The 26,024-nt window shown below is 35.6% G+C and overlaps 1 protein-coding gene across 4 annotated transcripts in view; it reads left to right on the forward strand.

The window, feature by feature from the left end:
- Window positions 1-24,447, forward strand: part of RELCH (RAB11 binding and LisH domain, coiled-coil and HEAT repeat containing) — a gene marked incomplete at its 5' end in the record, with an annotated part of 96,313 nt that extends 71,866 nt beyond the window's left edge. For 2 of the 4 annotated variants that reach the window (XM_081096653.1, XM_081096655.1), the window contains 9 exons: window positions 1,439-1,545; window positions 2,481-2,580; window positions 7,573-7,655; window positions 8,433-8,496; window positions 10,118-10,256; window positions 12,489-12,605; window positions 18,164-18,252; window positions 22,821-22,891; window positions 24,190-24,447. In XM_081096653.1, the coding sequence (XP_080952779.1) occupies window positions 1,439-1,545; window positions 2,481-2,580; window positions 7,573-7,655; window positions 8,433-8,496; window positions 10,118-10,256; window positions 12,489-12,605; window positions 18,164-18,252; window positions 22,821-22,891; window positions 24,190-24,310 (891 nt within the window). In that variant the 3' untranslated portion in view covers window positions 24,311-24,447. Of the gene's footprint in view, window positions 1-1,438; window positions 1,546-2,480; window positions 2,581-7,572; window positions 7,656-8,148; window positions 8,232-8,432; window positions 8,497-10,117; window positions 10,257-12,488; window positions 12,606-18,163; window positions 18,253-22,820; window positions 22,892-24,189 lie in introns of all 4 variants that reach the window. The other 2 variants (XM_081096654.1, XM_081096656.1) reach the window with 2 other exon arrangements.
- Window positions 24,448-26,024: the final 1,577 nt, after the last annotated feature.

The raw sequence follows: 26,024 nt of genomic DNA on the forward strand, positions 1-26,024 counted from the left end.
CACTTCTTTCAGTTCATTTAACCAATTTATGTATACTTTTTGCTTGACATAGGCCAGTGGTCGGCAAACTGTGGCTCGCGAGCCACATGCAGCTCTTTGGCCCCTTGAGTGTAGCTCTTCCACAAAATACCGACTTCTGCGCGGGGGCCACAAAGTTTCAATCAAACTGTAGGTGCACGCCCGCATGTGGTATTTTGTGGAAGAGCCACACTCAAGGGGCCAAAGAGCCCCATGTGGCTCGAGAGCCGCAGTTTGTTGACCACTGACATAGGCAACTAAAAATGGGTGAAATCACTATTTCATTGTTGCTCTAATGCTGATTTGTCAGTTTAAACTTTTCACTAAGTAGACTGTCGTGATCTAAAACTGTTACATCCATCCTTTATTCATGCTGATCATTACTATTGTTGATTCTTTATCACTACCTCATTCTAAATTTGTCTTACTGTGTAGAAAAAAATGGTAGGTGATAATCCAGTCTTCCTGTGGAAGCTGTTTATTGTTAATTTATTATATCCCTAATGACAAAAAAAAATGGTATCCCTAATGACAAAAAACTTGACTTTAATTTATTATATATTTTCTGGTAGAATGTCAAATTCCCTTTCCTTTCAGATTCAGCTTAATTTAACATAGAGTTGTGTGTTTTTTTAACATTCCTTGTTTAGCAGACTTGCTTTTAAAAAATATATTTATTAACATAGTGCTGTGTAAGAAAAAAAGACAAATATTTTCTGATTATTAAAATAATAGTTCGTTAAAGAAAGCTTAAAAAAATATGGGTTATTTTTCAATCAAGGGCGCAACTATTTCTTTTCAGAACACAATTGTCTGTATTTCATCAAGCATGCAGTTTCTCACCACTAAGATGTTGCAAATAAAATTTCTTGCAAATCAATTTTCTACTATTAGGGGGTAGCTGTTTTAGTAGTTTGTATTTAATTATTTAGAGCTAAAATTAACGGGAACTAAGATTGGAAAAATAAATTTTAATGAGAGAATATACCTTTTTATGTTCTAAACCCAGATTGTGTAATAAAACTTTCTGCAGTGATGGAACTATTCTATATCTCAGCTGCCCAATAAGGTAGTTGCTAGCCACATGTGGCTATTAAGCACTTGAGTTGTAGCCAGTGCAGCTAAATCACTGAATTTCTTCTCTCACTTAATTTTTAATTTAAATTTAAATATGAATAATCACATATGGTGGGTGGCTACCATATTGGACAGCACAGATCTAAATCTTTGAAGTAAGGTAGTCTTTGTCTTCCTAGCACTGTGATTATAGATATGCTTAATAAATACTTTTAATTAAAATGCTTCCAAATTAGGATATTTTCCCCTTATTTGGTAAATTTTTCTAATGAGAGATAGTAAATTATGGTTTTAATTGTACTTGATTGCTTTGAAATTCATTATCAGCCTTTTTCCTCTGTAGGAAGAAGACAGGAAACTGTTAGTTGGATTCTTAGAAGATGTAATGACCCTGCTTTCATTGTCTCATGCTCCTCTTGATAGCCTGAAAGCTTCTTTTGTGGAACTGGGGTAAAAATAATAGCTTACAGTTTTTTAAGAGCCATATACAATTTTTATATTGGATTTATGGAATATATATTTTTGGTCTAAAAAGATTGGTATACACATCAGCTCTCTTGGTTTTGAGACAAGATTTTTTGTATTTTGTTTTTGCATATTTTTATATTCTTAATATTTTGTAAACAATATATTATAATAAAAGTGTGGGGAAAGGGCACAGACTTATGTTTTCTTTAAAGCATTTGGAGAAATAAAATCAAATACAGATTTGAAGAAAATTTTGTTTTTCCAAAACTGAAAAAGGAGCCCCAAGTGAAAGCCAGGTCATTAGGCTCCTATTTCTGTTCCATTTTATTGCCTAGTCCCACTCAGACTCACATCATCTATTGCTAAAACAGTGTTAATCCAGTCTTCACTGAAAACAGGCTTATACATTTATTAATACTGTCTTGCATTGTGATGGGTTTCACAGAAAGCTTGCCATTCCATATAGATGATTTGAGTTGATGTTATTTGATCTTACAACAACCATATGACATAGATAGGACATATATTGCTTCTCTAATTTTGATATAGATAGATAGATCTACAGAGGCTGTAAAGTGCCCATCTGACTCTTAGTCTGGCATCCATTCTTTTTTATCTCATAGGTAAATTTTATTTTTCTTTATCTTTTTATAATTTTAACTATGCTATTAAAGAGTTGAAATTTCTATAATAATTTTAGCATAGAGAAGCTAAAAGTATAATTTTTGAGTATGCTGGAAGTTTGTAGTTTTATAGGCTGATGTCCTTTTTTAAAGAATCTTAGATGTAACACATTAAACTATATGCCATGTTTTACCAATATTTTATTATTAATACTCCTTATAAATGTAATATTTTTCAGTACACCCCATAAGGCACTGTGGCTCTTTTTTTAACATTGGTTTCTTTTCTTTCAGTGCAAATCCAGCCTACCATGAGTTATTGTTAACGGTTTTGTGGTATGGTGTTGTCCATACTTCAGCACTTGTGAGGTGTACTGCTGCTAGAATGTTTGAGGTATGTAAACAAATGCTTCTCTTGGTTCAGATTATAATGATTTTCTCTAGAACAGGGAGAAGGGAATGTTTAAACAAAAATGGCTTTGCATACCGTGTTATGTTGCTGTGTGTTTTATGGTATTGAATAGTGTCTAGTTGTGTACTGTGTGATGGGGCAGAAATTTAGCTTTGATATATTTAAGAATGTGGATGTTATTTTTAAATGTCCATTCCGTTTCTTGAACTTTCTTTTAAATCGTATTTTAATTTCCATCCTATGTAAATCTTTCTAACCACTCTGTTTACTGAGTTATGGGGCTACTAAAATAAACTGAAGCAATATATTTTTAAAGTTGTAAAATATAGTTGTATTCGTAAGTAGCATTAAAAAAATTATTAATGTAGTTATGGAAATATTTGTTTTATTGATTATTCTTACTCCACTATTCCCTCACATATCATATCCAGAATAGCATCCCTATAGATTATCAGCCCACAGATTTATAAGAGAGAAAAGACTGTTCATGTAATTTAACTAGATTTTCTTAAATTGCCACCTACCCAAGTTAACTATGAAAATTGAAGTACCTATCTTTTGTACCCATCATAGAGGAAATATGCCATTGCCTAAAAATATACATATATCTAGAACTGGTATTTTAGCACTAAAATTGGTTTAGAGTTTTTCTTATTGCTATTGAGTCTTGCCATAGAGCCAGACTGCCTGGGTTCAGTGTCTGTCTCTGCCACTTAGTCGCAAGTTCAAACTTCTCTGTGCCTCAGTTTCCTCATCTACAAAATAAAAATGATGATAATAAATATCTATCCCAAAGGATTTTTATTAATATTAAGAATTAATACTTGTAAAGCCTTTAAAACAGTGCCTGACACATAATGAGAGCTTAATAAATGTGTTAATCATTATTGTTTGTTTTTTAATTTATGCTATTCACACAATAATATGGTAGTTTAGGGAGCATATTTATCCCAACTGAAGTTTCTCAAATATGCATGTGATTTTAAAATGTCTGAAAGCATTTATTTCCATAAGAAAAATGGGATAATTCAATTCTTCCTGAATTTTCCACAATTTAAGATACATTGCAATTGAAGGATAGAGCTCTGATATATTTAAAATGTATAATTTCTGAAACTTAAATATGTAAAATAGATTTGTGGAATTCAAAGAAAAGTTTATTGTTATCTGGAAGTTGAAAATTCTCTGTCCATGTTACTCCCTCAGTCACTCCCTCAGTTATTACTCATATTTAATTAAAAAAAAAACTATAATCAAGTATTCTTTGTCATGGTTAATGTCAAATTGAAAATTCGGTTTGATGTCTAGTATAAGTTCCTTTGGGGTGTAAATACTTTTTTATTATTTAGTATGCTGAAAAAGAGTAATTACCATGAAAAAAAAGTCTTTCTTTAATTCCTTCTTTCCCACAAAAAAAAGAAAAAAAAAAGCCCCTCCTTTAAATGAAGAGCTATTACTTTAATATATGCTCTTCATAGGATTTTATTCTTAGACTATCGAAACTATTGCTTTTAAACCATTTGTTTCTAAAATGTATGTATACACTGGTGAAGCAAATCATTTAAGCGGAGATAATTTAAATAAAATGAAGCATCCTCCCATTTTATTTGTGTTTGAACTTTTTTCTACCTTATTTCTTATATGTGGCTTTTGTCAGGTTTTCAGTTTCTGTGTTTGCTATCAGTGCTGGTTGTAAACTATACCTATGCTTAAGCAGTTTTCAGTGTTCTCTCGGGTTGATTATGAGCTTCTAAGTCTAATTTGAGAGATTTATTATAATACTTTTTCAAATTCATTTATGACAAAAAAATTTTCACTGAGCATGCTAATAAAAGTCATGGTTACTTTTTTGTCAATAATCTGTACTTTAAACTAAATTGTATTGAAGGAATAAGTATATTTATAAGATTTGTTTTGATACTAATAGTTTATAATTATGCCTGCTCCCCCACAAAAAAATAAGTTAATTTAAATTAAAAACATAAAAACAGGACACCTAAAATAAAAATAAAAAATTTTTAATGTGAGATCAGAAACTATAGAAAAGAAGGCAAGAAATTATATACCAGGAACGTAATATGAGATACTTTAGTGAAATTGAACACTAAATTTAGCTTGAGTTTTCAGACGCAGAACAGAAAGGGAAAATCCAGTCAGTCATGTATTCTTTTTTTTTATTATTATTATTATTATGTTTTTATTGATTTCAGAAAGGAAAGGAGAGGGAGGAGAAATAGAAACATCAATGATGAGAGAGAATCATTGATTGGCTGCCTCCTGCACACCCCCTATTGGGGATCAAGCCCACAGCCTGGGCATGTGCCCTTGACCAGAATCTAACATGGGACCCTTTAGTCCAAAGGCCGACTCTCTATCCACTGAGCAAAACCAGCTAGGGCTCATTCATGTATTCTCATCCTATATAATAAAAGCCTAATATGCTAAGTATCTGGTCGTCCATTCAACCAATCAAAGCATAATATGCTAATTATATGCTAAGGCCACTCATTCGCTTGCTATGACATGTACTGACCACCAGGGGGCAGACAGTCGACTGGTCGACCAATCGCTATGCAGTGCACTGACCACCAGGGAGCAGATGCTCCGACCAGTCAGTTAGCTTGCTGTTGGGGTCTGGCTGATTGGGATTGGGCGAGACGGGCTGGACACACCCTGGAGCCCTCCCGTGGTCCCTCCCCGGCTGACCAACCTCCCATGTCCCTCTCCAGCCCCAATTGTGCACTGGTGGAGTCCCTCGACCTGGCCTGCGCTCTCTCGCAATCCGGGATCTCTTGGGGGATGTTGGAGAGCCGGTTTCAGCCCGATCCCGCAGGCCAGGCTGAGGGACCCCACTGATGCACGAATTTGTGCACCAGGCCTCTAGTCATTAAATAAAAGGCAGTATATTACTCTTTTAAGTAGCAAATTATTATTGAAATTGATTTACAAGGTGACTTTATCATGTGACTCCCAGTGTGACATAATGGATTTCCCAAAAGATGCAGAAAGAACTGCATATAACTATTTCTTATATCAATCATAAGAAAATTAGCATGTAACATTGGACTACAACTCACACAAGGCATGGGCTTTAAGACAGATGTGATTGAGTCCATTTTCTAGTTCACTTCTAAAACCCTGGACAGGTTAGTTAATTTCTCCAAGGCTCATTTCTTCATCTGTTAAAACATTGATAATAGCTGTACTTATCTCATCAGGTTTAAAGATCAAATGAGATATTGTATGTAAAGTGTGTAATAATTCATAGCTCTTAAATTTTGCTTTCTGGTATTCTAGCTGGACAAGGAATTAGACTTAAAAACTCCAGAGCAATAAAAAATTAACTTGTCCCTAGATTATCTTTTTTTATTAATGTTTTTTGGCTAGCACAAGGTAGCAGACATTTTAACATACAACCTACTGATTCAAGTCTAAGCTACTTATTTATAAAATGATAGAGATAAGAGCTTTATTTAACAGTATTTGAACTTCTTTTTGATATTTCTTTGTACTTGATATCATTAATGTTTAAAGTAGTAAAAAACGTTATGTCATTTAATTGCTGTCTAATTATCCATGGATTTTTTTAATAAAAATCATTTCAGAATGTTGAAGTAGATTCTAAAGTGAATCAGTTGTTAAATCATAACAGATTATTGTAAAATTAAATCTTCACATAAAGGGAGCTTTGCTCCCTCTGATGTGTTGTGTAGGAGGAGTGTGTTAACATATGCACACAGTGTTTGGCTTTTGTTACTAAAAATTCCATGACATCTTTTATCTTCCAGGAGGACTAGTTCTACTACCAGAGAACAGATTGGTTAGCATTTAGCATTAATTTGTGTTTACATTCTGAAATTGAGAATTAGAATATTGCCCTTTTCTACTAAACTAATAAATTTCAGTAATTTATTTACTTGAGCTTTTAGATAAATACAAAACAGAAAACTACTTGAACCAGTCAAATATTTTTTTGTTTTTTTAAATATTTGTTTATTGTGGTAACATTGGTTTATAACATCATATAAGTTTCAGGTGTGCAAAATTATAAATTGACATCTTAGGTACCATGCTCACCACCGAAAGTCTAGCTTTCATCCATCACCATACAATAAAATTTTTTTAATTTAATAATATTTTCCTAATATATTACAAAGCTTATATCCTTGGAGTACTCATAAAAATTAACCTCATGTTTCTTGAATGCTTAGTCTTTGTCTTACACAATATTTAGGTAGATTATGTGTAATTAGTAGCATAACTGTCCTTTAAGGTAGATGACAGTATCACCATTTTCAGATGAGAAAACTTGAGTTTCAAGAGATTACATTCTAATATATCCAAGGCCACATGGCTAATAAGTGGAGAGCTAGAGTCTGAACCCAGGTCTTTTTCCCACATGTCATTCTTTCCACTAGGTTATGTTATATCTATCTATAAGCTGTGTGATATAAAAAGTTGGGGATTCCCCTATGCGATTTTAAACTTGCTATAGAACAATCAGAAGCAATTTAGTGGTGGCTGCTAGCCATTTGAGTTTTGTTTGAAAACAGTGCAGTTTGTACTTTATTGGTCATAATAAAGTCACACCAGATTTACTTAAATAATTTTAACCATAGAACCCAGTATGTGTCTTCTTTTTAGCTTTTTTTTTAAGTAAAGCTTTTTAAAAAAAAAAAATGCATTTTAATTGAACATGGAAATTGCATAGACTATTTTACCAATAAGTACAAACTGCTATTGAGTTGGTCAACTCTGTTCTTGTGGACTGCCAGGCTATTTAAGCTTTATTTTCCTCCTAAGCATTCTCTGCCTTTATAAAGCACTCTAGTAGCAATATTTGCTTAGCTTCTAATTTTGTTTTTGCTTTTGTGTTTTCTCTCTTTCTCTTGGTTATTCCTTTCCTCCTCCCGTGGCATTGTGTTTGCTCTTAACATGCATCACCTGTGAATACCCCCTGCGCTGACCAATCAGCTGTTGGTGAAGGGGGTGAATGAAACTCTGGTAGCTCAGAGGGTTGTTCCTGCTCTCATTACTCTCTCCAGTGACCCTGAAATGTAAGTGTGGTCCCTGCCTTTTACATTCAGCATCCTTTTCAAAATGCGCCTGTCAAGAAGTAACCATCAGCTTTTAAAGTCTTTGAAGAATATACTTATCTCTTTAAAATAACAATATTGGAGTACACTTATTGATTAAACTTTATTATATTTAAGATATTTATGTATCTTTAGGTCAATTTTCACAGTAAGCTTAATTTGGAGGCCATTTATTTAAAAATATATATTAGTAGTAGTTCTCAATATTTCCAAAACTTAAAAATGCTGATGGACTATTTCTTCCAAGCCAAGAAGGGATGCTCTGCTAATCTCACTAATATATTGTTACCAGTAAGTATAGTGGCATGAACCAAAGGCTTAACATTTAATGCTCGAGTGGGTGACTAAACCAAGAAAGGCCAATCAGTCTGCCTGCCCATCCTCAGTCACAGCTAACCCAGTTCTCATTCCAGTTTACCAAACCATTTTTTATTGCATGTTGACTGGTTTACAGCTGACTCTACGAGGCATGAGTGAAGCGTTAGTTGACAAGCGGGTTGCTCCGGCCCTTGTTACCTTGTCCAGTGATCCTGAATTGTGAGTTTCACAGACTGCGACCTTAAGTTATCCTGTCTGCCTTTTTGAGCATTCTTCTTGGTCTGCCTTTTTAAATTTTAATTTGTCATTGCTAGAGATTTAATACAGTATATTTACATTGTACTTACTTTGATACACATTTTAATAATAGTCATTCATCTCAAAGAAAGCTTCAGTTTCTTTCTCTTTGCATTCTAACAGCTCCGTTAGGATTGCCACAATTCCAGCCTTTGGCACTATTATGGAAACAGTTATTCAAAGAGAGGTAGGAAATGTTTGAAATTTATTTCTGTCTATATCGGGGTGAGGTGATGATAATACATTATCATACATGTACCTGGTTGGGGCTGGGGACAGGGAGCATCATACATTTCATTTTATTTCTTAGTGTGGCCAGAGGAGGATCTCAGTATTTGAAAACATAATAGTCTGCCCAAAGTATATTATCATATCCTTAGGAAATCTCTAGTCTTTCTTCTCAATTAGAAAATTAAGTATAAACCAACTCTCAGATGTTAGGTATTGCAGTTTTGGATAATCCTTCAAACCACATCTAGGTCCAAAACTTTCTGTTATCCACTAGATTAGCCGTGGGCAAACTACAGCCCGCGGGCCGGATCCGGCCCGTTTGAAATGAATAAAACTAAAAACAAAAAAAAGACCGTACCCTTTTATGTAATGATGTTTACTTTGAATTTATATTAGTTCACACAAACACTCCATCCATGCTTTTGTTCCGGCCCTCCGGTCCAGTTTAAGAACCCATTGTGGCCCTCGAGTCAAAAAGTTTGCCCACCCCTGTACTAGATTCTAGACAGCCTGCATAAATTCCTGCTTGCCAGTTTGTACAGATGTGAAGACTACTTTGTCAGATAATTTAGGAACACAATCCTATCTTGTGCCACAAATGGAGGCTAGAGGGCATGTGTATGCTCCTGACTATGTCATTGATGTCTTGCTGCAAGTTATAGTAGACTGGTACCTCGTTGAGGCACACTTCATATGACAACGCTCTGTCTTGCCTGCTCCACACTACCACAGGCTCCTCCCTCACATTTTATTTTAATTTAGAAACTTATGTTTTAATTTCAACTTTGTTAGGTTTTATCTACCACATTAACTGTGAGACACTTCTCAAAATTAGGATCACAATTTCATTCTTTATTATGAAATTTGACATGTCTTTATATAAATGAAAAACCCTATAGGATTAGAAGATAAATGATTTGTGGGCATATTACTTTGCCACTTAAATGTAAAAAAGATTTTCCATCTAATAGACATTTACCAAAAAAGAAAAACTATTTTGTAAGATTTCTTTGTCATGTAGATTTTGTTATAACAAAAATTAAACATCTTTGTAAGTTATGAAAAAATGTTTTTCATTCTTCATTTATATATTTCACTGGTGAAGCACATTTTAAAAAGTACATCATTCTGCCAAGCTTGCAGTTTTGGCCGAATTTCAACATGTTCTTAAATCCTAAAATAAAAACGTCTTTTAGGGAAATGTGAGTAAGATGTAAGTCATTAGTGACTCATTGCTTTCAGAAGGTGAATAATTGGGTAACTTAACACTGTGATTTGTTTTAAGAATTATAATTTATATACAAAATATTACTTATCTCTTTTTTCTAAATATTGTGGGATCTTTTTATTTGTTTTAACCATTTTTCAGGTAATAGTTTTTATTTTCTAAAACAAAAAATGAGGAATCAGGCATAAAATGTAAAACCTTTTCTGAGTCAAGACTAAATAAGTACTTAATTTCAAATTTCTACTGCCATGTTGATATAAAATATTTGATGCTGTAAGCCATGTTTAATGTATCTTTCTACTCAATTTTTAATGTTCCATAAAATGACTGTACATATCCACTTTTTAAGTTGCTAGAAAGAGTGAAAATGCAGTTGGCTTCTTTCCTGGAAGATCCTCAGTATCAAGACCAATATTCTTTGCATATAGAGATCATAAAAACATTTGGGAGAGTTGGGCCTAACGCAGAACCAAGGTTCCGAGATGAGTGTAAGTTGCATTTTTCTACCTTTTTTCTTCAATTGTAATGTCAGATCAGAGAAGATTATCTTTATTTTGGCTATTGTATCTACCCTAGAATATTTTTTGAAAGTTTGCTCTATTTTTAGAAAGCCTCCTATTTATTTATCTTTGTTTTATTTGCAATTTTGAATCTTTGTCCAGTCTGCTCTTAAGAGAAAAGCTTCTGTAATGGCCTTATATAGTGTTTTTCCTATTTTCTTTGGCCACTGAAGATCAGTTGTAGAATTATGCACATCTGGGTTATCACATTTTTAACCATTTATCTCCATCTGAGATGTTAAGAAGTGAATTTTTTTGCCTTTTTAAAAAGTTTGTTTTTTAATGAACAACATAAACTGATGAACAAAAACAGATCCAGAGACAGAGAAACATTGATCAGACCATCAAACCTCAGAGGGAAGGTAGGGGAGGGTGCGGGTAATGGGGAGAGATCAACCAAAGGACTTATATGCAAGTATATAGGCCTAACCAATGGACACAGACAACAGGGGGGTGAGGGCATGAGTGGGGAGATGGGGGGTAATGTGGGGATAAAGACACATATGTAATAACTTAATAAAAAAATAAATAAAAAGTTATTTTTATTGTTGAAGGTATTACAGATGTTGTCTTTTTGCCCCCATTGACTCCCTCCACTCTGCACCCAAAAAAAAAAAAAGAAGTGAATTAATTGGTACAGATGTCATAGCCCAGGACAGCACATATATAATGAAATGTTGAATTCTGGAGTATATTTTTGTCTCTTTTCTGAGATTTAGGAAGATTCTTACTTATAGCTTTTAACTGCTTCTAGACTAGGGTTTAAAATAACTTATATAGATTTGATTACTAGTTAAGCAATTTCAAGAGGATATTGAACAGTATGGTTGTTGAATTTCTAAGAAAAACATTTAGGAAAGGATTACCTCTGTAGTTGGTCAGAGAAGGAGCAGATGGAAAAAAGGCCATGTGTCAATAGATAAAGAAGTTCAATGAAGGTAAGTTTTAAAAGGTTTGAGCAGAAATGAACTAGAGAATCTTAAAGACTATCTTAGAGCCACCATTTTGGTGGCCCTGTTCATTAATTGGCCTCAGCATGCCAATGAATGAATTGGAATGTAAACAATTTCATTGGGAAATCATGAATGTTTGGAGTTTTTATCTCCTAAATTTGTCTAGAGCTCCTGTGAATTATGTTGTTACTAATTTTAAAACGTTAAAAAGTCCCCTAAAAATGGCCATTATTATCCTGTTTTTGTGGTGGGTTTTTTTGCCATTTACTAAGGCAAGCATAAAAGTTGTGTTTATTGAGGAAGCAGGAGGTTTTTCTAGGAGAAGAGTGTGGCTTTAATATGCACAAACTCAATGCAAACATGAAAGAAATCAGTGTAGTTGGTCAGAAGTGTGTGTTTATGAATGGTGTTTAGGGTTCCCCAATCAAGCAGAGACTTGTGATCAACAAGGGGCCATGTGATCAACCATTTGATAATCACAGACCCTGGAGCCATTTCTCTAGGAAACCCTGGTGTTAGGGAGAAAAGGTATGTATTTAGAAGTCTCAATCTTAGGCAGTAGGGGAACTCAATGCTACTGAATTGGTTACTGTTTCTTGAGCCATCACTTTTATTTTAGCAGTAGGTTGCCTGTACTTTTGAAATTTTACATGAATGAATATTGAGATATAATGTATTGAGCCCACTGAGTGACGTAAAAGCACAACAACCAGTGCTGTTTGACATTGACCTTTGCCAAGAATTTAAGGAACTAGTTTTAGAAAGGTGTGAAATAATTTGATGTTGAAAAAGAAAACATATACTGTTTTTATCTTTTGTTTAATAGCAGTGCTAATACCTGATTCTTATAAAGAAACTTATTTGTAAAGATAATAACATAAAAAGTAGGTTATTTACATTTGTTTATTTAGTTTTTATTTTTCAGATTGGGAAATTGAATTGCAGTGAGGCCAAATGACCTATAGACATGTCCATAATTAGGTCATAATGACAAGTGCTACAGTCTATTTTTCCCAAGAATATACTTTCTGAAAAATATATTTTCTTTCCTATTAAGGAAGAGAAAGCATAAAATGTGGCTAGTCTTTTGAAACTAACCTAGAATTAAAATGAAATTTTATAAATTAAAATGAGAACTTATTTTTTAAGATGTATGAGTGTTGTGCGTGTCTATTTGGATAAAAATGTAATACTTTTCTTTTTTCAGTTGTTATACCACATTTGCATAAGCTAGCCTTGGTGAACAACTTACAAATTGTGGATTCTAAAAGACTGGATATTGCTACCCATCTTTTTGAAGCCTACAGTGCACTTTCCTGTTGTTGTATCCTTGAATAATGCGTATCTGTATTTATATAACCAGTTTTACAGTGAACTATCTCTGTTGTTAAAGGTTAAGAAATAGAATATTTTTTCTTCAACTTACGTAAGGATTGCAAAAAATTAAAAATTTGGTTTGACTTGCCTTACTCATTATTCTAGCTGTCTCATAATTTTACAAGATAAGTTTAAGTCCTCTGTGCTTATATAGTTTTTAAAATACTGGCTAAACTTGTATTTATGTTAATCAACTATATAACTGAGCAAGAAATGAATTATAGCTGAGGTTTCTGTTAATCAAAAGAAAGCCTTGTATGTGTCCTGGCAGTGGGTTTTTCAGTTAACGTTTAACCATGTGTATCCAGTGGAATACAATGAATTCCTCTTGAGAGATATCACTCATTGAAAAAGTACAGTGTACCCAGGCTGATGTGGCTCAGTTGACTGGACACTCCAAAAAGGTGGTGTGTTTGATTCCCGGTTAGGGCACATATACAGGTTGTGGGTTCAATCCCCAGTCAGGGCACATAAGGGAGGCAACCAATCGATGTTTCTCTCTCTCTCTCTCTCTCTCTCTCTCTCTCTCTCTCTCTCTCTCTCCCCTCCCCATTTCTCTCCCTCTCCCCCTCCACCACCACTTCCCCACCTTCCTCTCTCTAAAATCAATAAAAAAAAATAATAATAATTTGAAAAAGTCCAATTGCTGGCTGATCATCTCCAGTGGAGGAAAGCTCAGAGATCACCTAACATATCAACCACTGCATTTTATAAATGATTAAAGTAGAGCTTACATTAGTGAATTCTATTTTTTTATCATTAAAAAGCAAAACTGTGCCCTAACCGGTTTGGCTCAGTGGATAGAGCGTCGGCCTGCAGACTGAAGCATCCCAGGTTCAATTCCGGTCAAGGGCATGTACCTTGATTGCAGAAACATCCCCAGTAGAGGGTGTGCAGGAGGCAGCTGATCGATATTTCTCTCTCATCGATGTTTCTAACTTTCTATCCCTCTCCCTTCCTCTCTGTAAAAATTCAATGAAATATATTTTTTTAAAAAAAAGCAAAACTGTGATTAGAACAAAGAATTTTAGCTATCCTCTTAAATGTTATCTTTACTATTTAGGCCTCGAAAAATAAAACTGAGAATGAAGTGAAGGTAAAATGAGCAAAATGAACTCTAGCTTTTGGGCTCTCCCGTTGAAAGGCAGGTGAGTTCAAAAAGGGGGAAATAAGAGATCAAAAAAGGAGTGAAAGTCTGGATACTCCAACAGAAATATAGAAGTACATGCTGGACACCATAATCAGAGAATTTGATTATGACAGAAAAGAAATGACAGTAGAGAGAGGTTTCTAGTGATTCATGGGAGAAAGTAGAAGGCAAAGGAAGAATTTCAGGATTAAAATTTGTGGTTTCATATTGTTTGTTTTTTAGCTGAATTTATTGGGGTGACATTGGTTAATAAAGTTATATAGGTACCAGTTATACAATTCTATAATACATCAACTGTATATTGAGTTTCATATTGTTATATGCCAGTTTAAAGTAACAAACAAAGTGAACAGATAATTTTAGGTAAGACAAATATGTTCCAAAATGCCACTGAAACTCATTTGCACTGGATTCTTGAGTGGAATGTTCTAATTTTGTTCATAATAAATCAAATGGAGAAAGTAGAAACTTAAAAGCTATTTGTTGGGGAGCTATTTGTACTTTTGGAAGTGTTCAGACTTGAAGTTGGATCCATGGTTGAGAGCATTTTATTTGGGAAATCTACAAATTATTCATCTAGCCAGTGTAAGTCATCCTATATAATAAAGATGTAATATGCAAATGGTCGTTACACTTTGACACGTAACGACCAGATCACGAATCAGCAGGAGGGTGGGGCAGCGAGCTACAAGCAGGCTGCGGAAAGCTGCAGGAGGTGGCAGGGCAGCAAGCTGTAAGGGGGTGCGGGGGGAGCTACAGGAGGGCAGGTCAGCGGGCAGAGAGCTACAGGAGAGTGGCAGCGAGCTACTGGCGTACGGATTCGTACTCAGGGCTACTAGTTTTTTTATAATATAGATTTTAAAGTTAGCAGAGACACCATATTTTGATAATTTTGTGCCTCAACTCCATTAGTTCATCTTGTATAAGTTTAATTCTACTAAAAGGAGAACTTACTATTATTCTTGATTTATCTTGTTGCCATTTCAACTTATTAAAGATAGAGGAAGCAAAAAGAAGAAGCTATATTGTAATTGGCAAGGAAGAATTTTTTAGTAATGGAGAAGTGGCAGGCCCCTTATAGGAAAGTAGTAATGGCATGTCAGAGTTTGCATTTCAAAGAAAGAAACTATTGGAATGTTTATACCTGCTTCCTAGACTTTGTAAAACTAGATGTTTACTGAAGCAATAAGTCATGCATATACTTAAATAGCAGAGAGTTTCAAAAGGAATACATATCAAGGAAAATGCGAAAGTCAAAAATTTTACTTCTGTAAAGCTAAATTTTCCAAATGGCAAGGTAATGATTTCTAAAGAGCACAGAAGTCTGAATAGAAGGAATATTATTGTGGGTTTAAGCATGCACAGAATATTACTAAATACAGTAAAAAGTCTTTACACCAGTATAGTAAGGGGAGGAACCAACTTAACAATAGACCCTGTTCAAGTACTAAAAATGTTAGTTCTGCATGAGCCAAAGATTGTACTTATGTCAACAGAATGGTGTGGCCACTAATAAATCACATTGTTCCAATCTGTTCTGTTCCATTGCATTCTGAGCTGAAAGACCACAAGAGTATTCCTATCAATACTGACATGATATTTTAATAAGGATACAGAATAACTATAGTGTTTAACATTCAACTTAATAATAAATCAAGAAATCATATTTATAAAATTTTTGAAGAAATTTAAGAAGGTTGAACCAGAGAAGAGATAACTTGGGGATGAAAAGATAATTCAAAAATAATTTTAAAGATTGTTATTAGATATGAAAAAGTTTAGGCACACTGTAACTAAGGTGCAGGACTAACATTAACAAGCAGAGGTCTCAGAGAGGCCGATTTTGTATATTAGACTTTCTAATGGAGCTATCTAAAAATGCAATTTTTATTTATTTATTTATTTATTTATTTATTTATTTATTTATTTATTTATTTATTTTGTTAATCCTCACCTGAGGATTTTTTCCATTGATTTTCAGAGAGAATGGAAGGAAGGGACAGTTGGGGGGGGGGGGGGTGGAGAGAAAAAGAGAGAGAGAGAGGGAAACATCCATGTGAAAGAGACATATCGATTGGTTGCCTCCCACTCGAGCCCCAACAGTGGGCACGGGATAGGGATTGAACCTGCAGCCCAGGTATGTGCCTTTGACCAGAAGTTGAACCCTAGAGCCTTTGGTATAGGAACCCACGCTCTAACCACTTAGCAACCGCCCAGGACGAAATGATCTCTCTTATGAAACTGTAAATGGCCTGTCATTGTTAGCAGTCAGGGGCCCTATGACCATCATTCACTGATGAAGTAAAGGTGATTCCTAATATGAAATAGTGCTAAATGACCTCTAAGTCTTCAATCCTTAAGAAAGATTATTTGATTCCATGGGGAAAAGGTAAAACCAAATAGTGGGTAGAAAAAGAGGAGAGTGAATTCCCTCTTACATCCAAATAAGACCATCTTCAATTTCTTAATCTATGTGCATATTTCTAGATCTGAGTCTCAACTACTAATCCAAAGGTCACTCAGACTTCTGCCTTGGTGATCTTTTCCCCCTATCTAGAAAACAAGACTACATGACCATTAGTTTGTAGCCCTCTCTATGTCTATAGGGGTTTGGTTTATAAGTCATTCATTATATATAGGAACCTTACTTATATATAACTAAAGGCCCAGTGCACAAAAATTTGTGCTCTCGGTGGGGGGGGAGGGGGTGTCCCTCAGCCTGGCCTGTGCCCTCTTGCAGTCTGGGACCCCTTGGGGGATGTCCACCTGCTGGCTTAGGCCCGCTCCCCGGGGGGATCAGGCCTAAGCTGGCATTCAGACATCCCTCTGGCAGCCCAGGAGCCCTCAGGGGATGTCCACTTGCCAGTGGGGAACAGGCCTAAGCTGCAGCCAGACATTCTTAGAGCTGCTGAGGAGGCGGGAGAGGCTCCCGCCAACACCACTGTGCTGGCAGCCATCAGCCTGTCTTGTGGCTGAGCAGAGTTCCCTGTGAAGGAGCACACTCACCACCAGGGGGCATCTCCTGTGTGTCATAGTGACCAGTCATTCCCAGTCTTTCTGCTGTTAGGGTCAATTTGCATATTACCCTTTTATTATATAGGATAGAGGCCTGGTGCACTGGTGGGGGCCGGCTGGTTTTCCCTGAAGGGTGTCCCGGATCAGGTTGGGGGTCCTGCTGGGGTGTCTGGCCAGCCTTGGTGAGGGGCTGAGTGCCATTTGCAGGCTGGCCACATCCCCTTCAGGGTGGGGGTCCCCACTGGGGTGCCTGGCCAGCCTGGGTGAGGGGCTGATGGCTGTTTGCAGGCTTGTCAAGGCCCCCAGTGAGGACCCTCACCCCATGGGGGTGTGGCCAGCCTGGATGAGGGGCTGAGGGCTGTTTGCAGGCTGGCCAAAGCCCCTTCAGGGTCGGGGGGCATCCCACTGGGGTGCCTGGCCAGCCTGGGTGAGGGGCTGAGGGCCGTTTTCAGGCTGGCCACACCCCCTTCAGGGTGGGGGTCCCCACTGGGGTGCCTGGCCAGCCTGGGTGAGAAGCTAATGGCTGTTTACAGGCTGGCCACAGCCCCTTTGGGGTGGGGGACCCTACTGGGGTACCTGGCCAGCATGGGTGAGGGGCTGATAGCCGTTTTCAGGCTGGCCACGCCCGTGGGCTAGAAGCAGGTATCAGGGATTTATTTAACTTCTATAATTGAAAATTTGTAGCCTTGGTCCAGCTGGAAGGCTGGGTTGCCCCTGGCAGCCCAGGCTCCCAGCCCCTCCTTGAACAGAGGCCACGCCGGCTGGAAGCAGGTATCTGGGATTTATTTATCTTCTATAATTGAAACTTTGTAGCCTTGAGCCAAGCTCAGCGTCGACCAGGGCAGGCGGGAAGCTTGGCTTCCTCCATCGCCAGGGGCAACCCAAGCCTCCTGCTCACTCAAGCTCCGTGGCTACTGCCATCTTTTTGACGGCGTGAGGGAGTGATGGTTAATTTGCATATTACTCTTTTATTAGATAGGGTGAACCCGAAATCCTTCAGTGTATGGGATGATGCTCTAACCAATGGGCAACACCAGCCAGGGCCAGTGTTCTTACTTTCTATACTCATTTTACTCATTTAAACATCCAAATAAATTGCATGAATATTTATATAGCATGTAATTGTGTAATGTTACAATAATGAATACCACTGGCAGATTTGTGGTAATAAAATCAGTTGACACTTGATAAGCAACTAACCCAACAAATGAGAATCATGCTTGCAGAAGTCTGTTTACTCTAGGTAGTCTGCATGCCATAGGCATTATTTAAGAGAGTTGAATTGGACATATTAGTTGTGTGGGTTTTTTTTTTTAATTACCTTAACTATGTGTCTCAAGTCATATCAGAGGACTTAATGGTTAATCACTTTTTACCTGGTCTCAGGTGTTTGCGCACTGACATGGAACATCTTTCTCCAGAGCATGAGGTAAGCTACTATGATGATTAAGCCACTGTAATCATCAGTGTTGTGTTCATATGTTTTAATATCTCCTGTATAGATTTTTATTCCTCTTTATGTGAGGCATGATTATAATATGCTGTACTTAGTTTTTTAAAAATTACTTCAATGTCCTTTTATGGATTTATTTACTAATTATAAGTTGTGGAGCAACTCCTTTAACATCTTTGAGCCTGTTTCATTCTCTAAAGTAGGGATTACATACTTTCCTTCACTAAATATAATCAGAATTTAATAAAATAATGTACATGAAATGCTTTTAATCTATAAAATGCTATCCAGTGTCATCTCTGATCATCAACTTTCATTCAGTTTGTCTCCCTATTTCCTTCAAAACCTTGTCATTCATTTCTTACTATTGGCCCAGTGCATGAATTTGTGCACATTGAAAGGAAATTAATTAGAAGATATTTTAATATTGCTATTCACCATTTATAATAGAAGTGTTAAAGATGAAAGAAATTAGTAAAATGTACATGAAAATAATATATAAATTGATTAATAAACAATAACAACATGATATAACAACAAAGACATATGAAAACAAAAACATGATATAAAAAACAAAATGATGATATAAAAAAACAAAAACATGATATAAAAACAGCATTGAACATTAATAAAAACAATGACTGATAAATTGATTGCAACTTATTCTAATATGTCCCAGTATACTACATTAAAAGTAAAAACACTTTCAGAGTGTTTAATTTTCCTTGTAATGAAGTATTTACAACTTTAACGTCACACACTCTTCGAACTCAAGAGAATGCAACATATAACTGACCATGTCCGAAAACGGGTTCAGGTGGGAATATTCCTACTCTGTCTAGAGTTTGTCCTTGTGATTTATTAATAGTCATCGCAAATGTTGGCATCACAGGAAACTCTTTGAATTAATTTAAATGGGAGGCCAGTGTCAGACGGCTTACTTCTTTTCAGCCGGATCAAGTTTCTAAACTTTCTAAATCTCCGTTTTCTGGCTAATGAAAAGAAAATAGGATTCTACCAAGTCTCCTATCTACCTACTTTAGGACTTCTGTGAGAATCAAATGAGATGAGGCATGTAAAAACGCTTCACAAACATTTGGTAAAACTGTAAATGTTTGCACCTGGCTATAAAGCAAGTCAGGTTCCTGACTGAAGAAACTCCAAGGAGCTAGTCACTAGGAAGAGAAAGCCAGGCGTTGCTACGTGATGTCATTACCTGGCACCCACAGCGACCATTTCCGGGCTGGACTGGGCTGTGGACCACATTTTGTGCCATGGGGTCTTGGCAGCATTGGCTACGATTTGGTGGGCTGTGGCTCTGGGTTGTGGTGAGGCCTGTGTCCCACTTGAGGGAAGCTGAATGTTGGTTTGTCAGTGCCAGGTCTGTGGTGCCGTTTATCTTTAAATGGCCAGTGTGCGTCATGGCAGCTCCTGCATTGAGCATCTGCCCATTAGTGGTAAGTGCGCATCATAGCTACTGGTTGGAGGGAAGGATGGACACTTAGCCTTTTATATATGTAGATTCTATATCTGCAACCTGTCTTTCTATGCCTTTTCTTTAATCTGTTATCATGGTTGACTCTCCCTCTTAAAGGAAGCAAAACAAAATAAAAACAAAAACTTTCCTTCATACCTCCCCAAATCTCTTTCCCTCTCCTTAGTCTGCTCACTGTGTCAACTTGCACAATGCCTGTTGGTCTACCATATTCATTACCATCACACTAATCCAGTGAACTGTTCTTCCTAAGATTGCTGATGATCAAAGTGAAAGGACACTTTTCAGATCTGATAGGACTTATATAGGAGTCCATACCTTTTCATCCATATCTTGTCAACAGTTGGTATTCTTAAGACTTTTTAGGTTTGTTTTGTTTTGTTGTTTTTTAAAGATATGTTTTTATTCATTTTCAGAAAGGGAAAGGGAGAGGGAAAGATGGATAGAAACATTAATGATGAGAGAATCATCAATTGCTGTCTCCTGCACACCCTCTACTGGGGATCAAGCCTGCAACCTGGGCATGTGCCCTTACCAGGAATTGAGCCATGACCTCCTGGTTCATGAGTTAATGCTCAACCACTGAGTGACAAGACTTTTTAATTTGATGGGTATAAAATAGTATCTCATTATGGTTTTTATTTGCAGTTCTCTGTTTATTGTCGAACTTGAGCATCTTTTGTATGTTTACTGTATAGACTAGTTATGTTCTTCAATCAAAGCCTATTTAGTTTTTTTACCCATTTTTCATTTGGGTTATCTTTTTTCTGTTATTTCTTCAAAGTTTGTTATATATTTGGAATACCAGTATTTTATTAGTTTTGTGAATGTCTTTTTCAGTTCGTGATATGTCTTTTCACATTTTTGGTATTGATCATTTCCAAAAGACAGTATCTCCTATACTTCTAAAATGATTAAAAGTTGTGTTTTTTTTATTTAATTCTTAATCCATCTAAAATTGATGTAAGGTAGTGCTCCAGTTACATTTTTTTTCTCTGTGGATAAGCAGTCATCCCATTATTATCTATTGAACAGCTAATCCTGTCTATACTGATTGGCAGTGCCACCTCCCTCATGCATAGAGTCTCCATGTGTGCGTGTGTCTGTTATTAGGGGGCATTCTTTTCCATTGGTCTCATGGTCAGTTACTAAAACAATGATATACAGTCTTCATACAGTGGCCTTGTTAAAAAGTCCTGAAACCTACAAGGGCAAGTGCAGCATTGTATTGTGGCCTTTTTCTAGGACTGTTCATGACCCTTAGCTTTTTCATATAAATTTGAGCATTATCTTAACAGGTTCTAAAAAAAAAACTCATTCAGATTCTTATTGAAATTGAATTCATTCTAAATTAATTTGGGGAGATATCATCTTCATGATTTTAAGCCTTTTTATCCAGAAAATGTTATAGCCTACATTTATTTAGATGTCTTTCAATAAAGTTTTATAATTTCATCTGAGAAAATGTGACACCTTATATTATAATGCTATCGTTTTTAGGATTATATATTTTGTAACCCTTTGTTTTTGTATAGGAATACATATAACTTTTGTATGTTGAATGTATGTCTGGCCAATTTGAGAAACTTTAGTATCCTAATAAAATGACTCTGGATTTTTGTGTGTATGTTTTAAAGTTCAATATTAGGAAAATTAATAAAATCAATAAATCCTATCAAAACTATTTAAAAGAGAAAGCAAAAAACAAGTTAATATCAGAAGTTAAAAAGGGATAGCAATACAGATCCTATAATAAGATAAAAAGAAAAATAAAGTATTAAAAAAGAATATATTCTTTGTTTTATATATAGAACTGTCATCTGCAAAGAATATATTCTTTTTTTAATACTTTATTTTTCTTTTTATCTTATTATAGGATCTGTATTGCTATCCCTTTTTCACTTCTGATATTAACTTGTTTTTTGCTTTCTCTTTTAAATAGTTTTGATAAGGATTTATTGATTTTATTAATTTTCCTAATATTGAACTTTAGGCTGTGTTGTTTTTTTCTGTATTCGTTTTCTATTTTATTGACTTCTGTTCTCATCTTTATTTTTGCTTTCTTTAGGTTTAATTTTTTTATATTTTTCTAATTTCTTGAGGAATCTTGGATTTACTTTTAACTATTTTTATTTATGTAACTTTTTAACTTTTCTTTATTTCTAACACATCAATTTAAGGCTGCTCAGAAAGCCTTCATGTAAACTGTAACATTCTTCACCTTGGCCTTCTTACTCAGTGTCCTTTCTAGAGCCCTTATCACCTTCTAATATACAGTCTGATTGATCTGTGCTTTTGTGTTTATTGTCTAGAACATAGGATTATAAGCTCTTCACAAGGAGGGAATGTTGCTCGTTTTATTTGCTGCATTCTCTGTTTTAAAAAGTTCCAGGGACATAGTAGGTGACAAATCTGTGTTGTTTAGTGACCTTCCTTCCCAAACACAGGCCAAGAATATTCAGGAATGCCATTTGTTTCTGGCATGGTTGCTCGCAATAGGAGCAGCAGCTTCTTAGACCCCTCTACCCTTTCCATCACTACTCCGTCTCCCTGCAAAAATGATGTGAACTCTTGGACCCCCAATGTATAGTATCCCAGACTAGTAGCCACAGACCTACTAGGGCTCTGCTGTAAACATTAAAATAGAGCACCTTGCTTTTTGCAACCTGAAAAAAAGCAAAGATATACAGGATAGAACAGCTTTTACTGAGAAAATGTGTGTGGCCATGGTAGGCATATATGTTAATGTATATATGTATACACATTTTACTCAACATTAGATGGTGGGGGAAACTAAGGAAGAATGGGAATCAGATTTAGAAGGAAGGTTAGTGAAAATCAAAATAAATTATTGTTATATGATTGAGATCTTTTAACGCTATTTCTGCACCTGATTTAGAAACCTAATGTGAATTCCTTTAACAAAGTAACTGTGAAAACTTTACATTTTTAAGTAACATATTAGCTTATGGGAATATTAAAAACTTTAGATTAACCATAGCATTTCACTATGTCAATTGTATTTCACTAAAGTTATTTTTTTAATCAGGTTATTTTAAGTTCCATGATAAAAGAATGTGAACAAAAAGTAGAGAATAAGTCTGTCCAAGAGCCTCAAGGGTAAGACATTAATTCCTTTTTAAAGACTTCACATTAACCTTAAATTCTGTAAATTTTCTATATGTGGTCATGGTGTTTTATTTTGTGTTATTTTGTAGTCAATTATTTGGCAGATATGAACATTCTTTAAATTAGCAGTTCTCAAATGCTAGTCCGTAACCTACCTGTATCAGAATTATCAGGAGAATTTAAAATTCAGATCTCTGCCCCATAATCTGTGCTCTCTTCTCAACATTCTCATTCAGCCTAGAGATCTGTATGTTTAAAAGCTTCCAGAGTTTATACGTGCTAGATTTGGGAACCACTGGTCAAATAGCTTCTTAGAAATTTGTGACAGGAGTTTGTAAGCTGTAACTTGACAAACTGCATATAGGATTATACACTTGTGCTTCTAACCAAGCTAATTAGAATTCAGAGATCCAATGGAATGAAAATACAAGCATAGATATGCAGGAGTGAAGTTGGGCATTGAGGAGAGAAAGTAATTTGCAAATAGACTGAGTGTCCTCTTAGCTCTGGCTGAAGTAACCTTGAGCAGTTCATCTAAATGGGCACAGTTACATAAAAAACTCAAAGGTGTTTTAAAGCTGACTGCCAGGAATAAGTGTTTTATCCTGTCAGGCTAGGTGTAGAGACACACACACACACACACACACACACACTCACACACAGCCTAATGAGTTAAGTAATAGAATTATTTTCATTTTTCAGATGAGGATTATATTACAAATGAAATTAAATAACTTACCTAGGGTCACACAGCTGGTAAGAGACAGAGCCAAGATTCAGTCTCATTCCTGACTTGCTCCTAACTACAGTGGGGCCTTGACTTACGAGTTTAATTCGTTCCATGACTGAGCTCGTAACTCAAATTACTCGTATGTCAAATCAAAAAGTGAACGAGTGAGACACGTGATGCTGGGCTGGCTGATGTTGTGGCGTTCACTGTGACGTTCGCTGCGCCAACTAGCGGTGGGGTATCTGAAGCTGGCTCATAACCCAAATTTTAGCTCGCAACTCAGAGCAAAAAATCGGCAGAGAGATGGCTCGTATCTCAAAAAACTCGTTCGTTGGGACACTCGTAAGTCAAGGCCCCCCTGTATACACAATATTGCTTCCTTTAATATAATGGATGAACCTGAAAGCTCCTGACCTCGTATGGTACATGGAAACGCCTCCCCATACATATTAGTTTCCCTTGTGTGATACCAGTTCATAATGTATTTACTAAAGAAGTAGAAAAATTGATATTTTCGTTTTTTAATTGATTTACAAGAATTTTAAACTTTCTTCTCTAGCTCAATGTCAATTGCTGCAAGCTTAGTGAGTGAAGATACAAAGACGAAGTTTTTGAACAAAATGGGCCAATTGACAACATCAGGTGCCATGTTGGCCAATGTGTTTCAGAGGAAGAAGTAAAAGCCAGAAGGAAGTCCCCAGTAGACACTACGATGGACCTCAAGCAGACTGGTTCCTTGTACTTGAAGTACTTGCCTTTTTTATTGCTTTGTTTTATGTTCTTGAATTATAATTTTATCCTAACCTCCAAAGATATTTGCACTGCTTTTGATTATTACTGTATACCTGTTAATTTTGGAGTTATAACTGTGGTGATAGGAAATTGAGTTGATACTCTGTACCAAGTAAATCCCTCTTCTATGTTCCTGTCCTTAAGAATATTTTTTTTTATATATATATATATAGTGAAGAGGGGTTTTTGTTTTTTTTTTTTAATTTTTGGATGGGATATCGGCAAATATCTGTATTATACACTAAGCTATTACAATGGTACTTAAAATAATGTAAATTTGAAGTCATTGTTATAAAGTAATAAAAGTGGAGATTACTTAAGTATTTAAATTATGAAAGAATAATGCAGACTTTTTATTGTTTCTTAACTGACTAGAAAGAGCCACCAGCATTACTCTGTGCCTTTTGGACTTCAGTTTGTGTGTCTGTGGGAATTGTGTGCATTCCATTCACACAGTATTTATAGCGCTGTGATGAAGTTGAATTACAGCTCCTGCAGTACATGGATAATAATGAAACGTTCAACATTTCAGAGCTCTCCTGAATATTCTTTAAGTGCTATTTAAACCTCCCCAGCACTCACATGTATATAATGGACTTACCTGAGGAAAGACAACACATAAACATGGGGAGTGGTAACCAAGGTGAATTTACAAACTGCTGTGTAGTAGATTTAAATATTAAAAAATAAATGTAAGAAGAGCTAATAATTGTGAAAATTTCCCCAAATTGAAATACAGAAGAAAAAAATGGTTCAAATCTGAAATTGAACACTTATTTATGTAAAACTATTTAAGGTATTTTCTAATGATTTTAATTTTACAGATTATCTTTTCATTCTGTGTGTTACAGAGAAGTACCTTTAAGTTAAGGACATTTGGGGGCTGTTCTTTTCCCTCTAAGCTAAAAATGACATTGGCTAAATTATTATTGGTTAGTTAACACTTTGTCCCTTAAAGTCAGTGATTGTTCTTGTGTTTGATGTATATTACACAGAGTCTAAGTCAGTGTACAGGTCCCCTGGAATTTGACAGTTGTCTATAAAGTAACGCATCTTGAAGTAGAAAAGAGTGGTACTGGACTTAGAAGGGGGGAAATTGGTTTGAGGGGTTAACGTGAGGCCTTTTTGAAAAAATGATATTTTAATAAAGAATTCTTGTTTGAGCACAGTCATTGCACATGGGTGATTCTCATGTTTGTTGTATAAACTGGTTTCATATACTTGGAACACAGTTGGATTACATTCATTTTCCGAGAAGCTACCTTATCACACATTCAAGCTTATGAATCAGTTGCAATAAGCAAAGCCATTTCACAAGTTCATTCTGAAATAATTTCTTTTACCGACAGTGAAATAATTGTTAACAAACTAGTCTTTCTGAAAACTGTTGGGTTCTAGGCATTCCTGAGAAATTGAAAGTGGCTACCTTTCATGTCAAAAATGTTGATCTATTATAAATAAAATGTTTTGCATACTTGTTTTGTTTTTGTCTATGTGTATTTACTTCCATTTTTAAAACACTATGTCTTTAAGCAAAAGGAAATGAGAACACATATACTCATTAAAATGTACTAATATGTTATTTTAGGAATATAATCTATA

The sequence above is a fragment of the Myotis nattereri genome (genome assembly GCF_964212035.1).
Source record: "Myotis nattereri genome assembly, chromosome: 8".
NCBI classification, from domain to species: domain Eukaryota; kingdom Metazoa; phylum Chordata; class Mammalia; order Chiroptera; family Vespertilionidae; genus Myotis; species Myotis nattereri.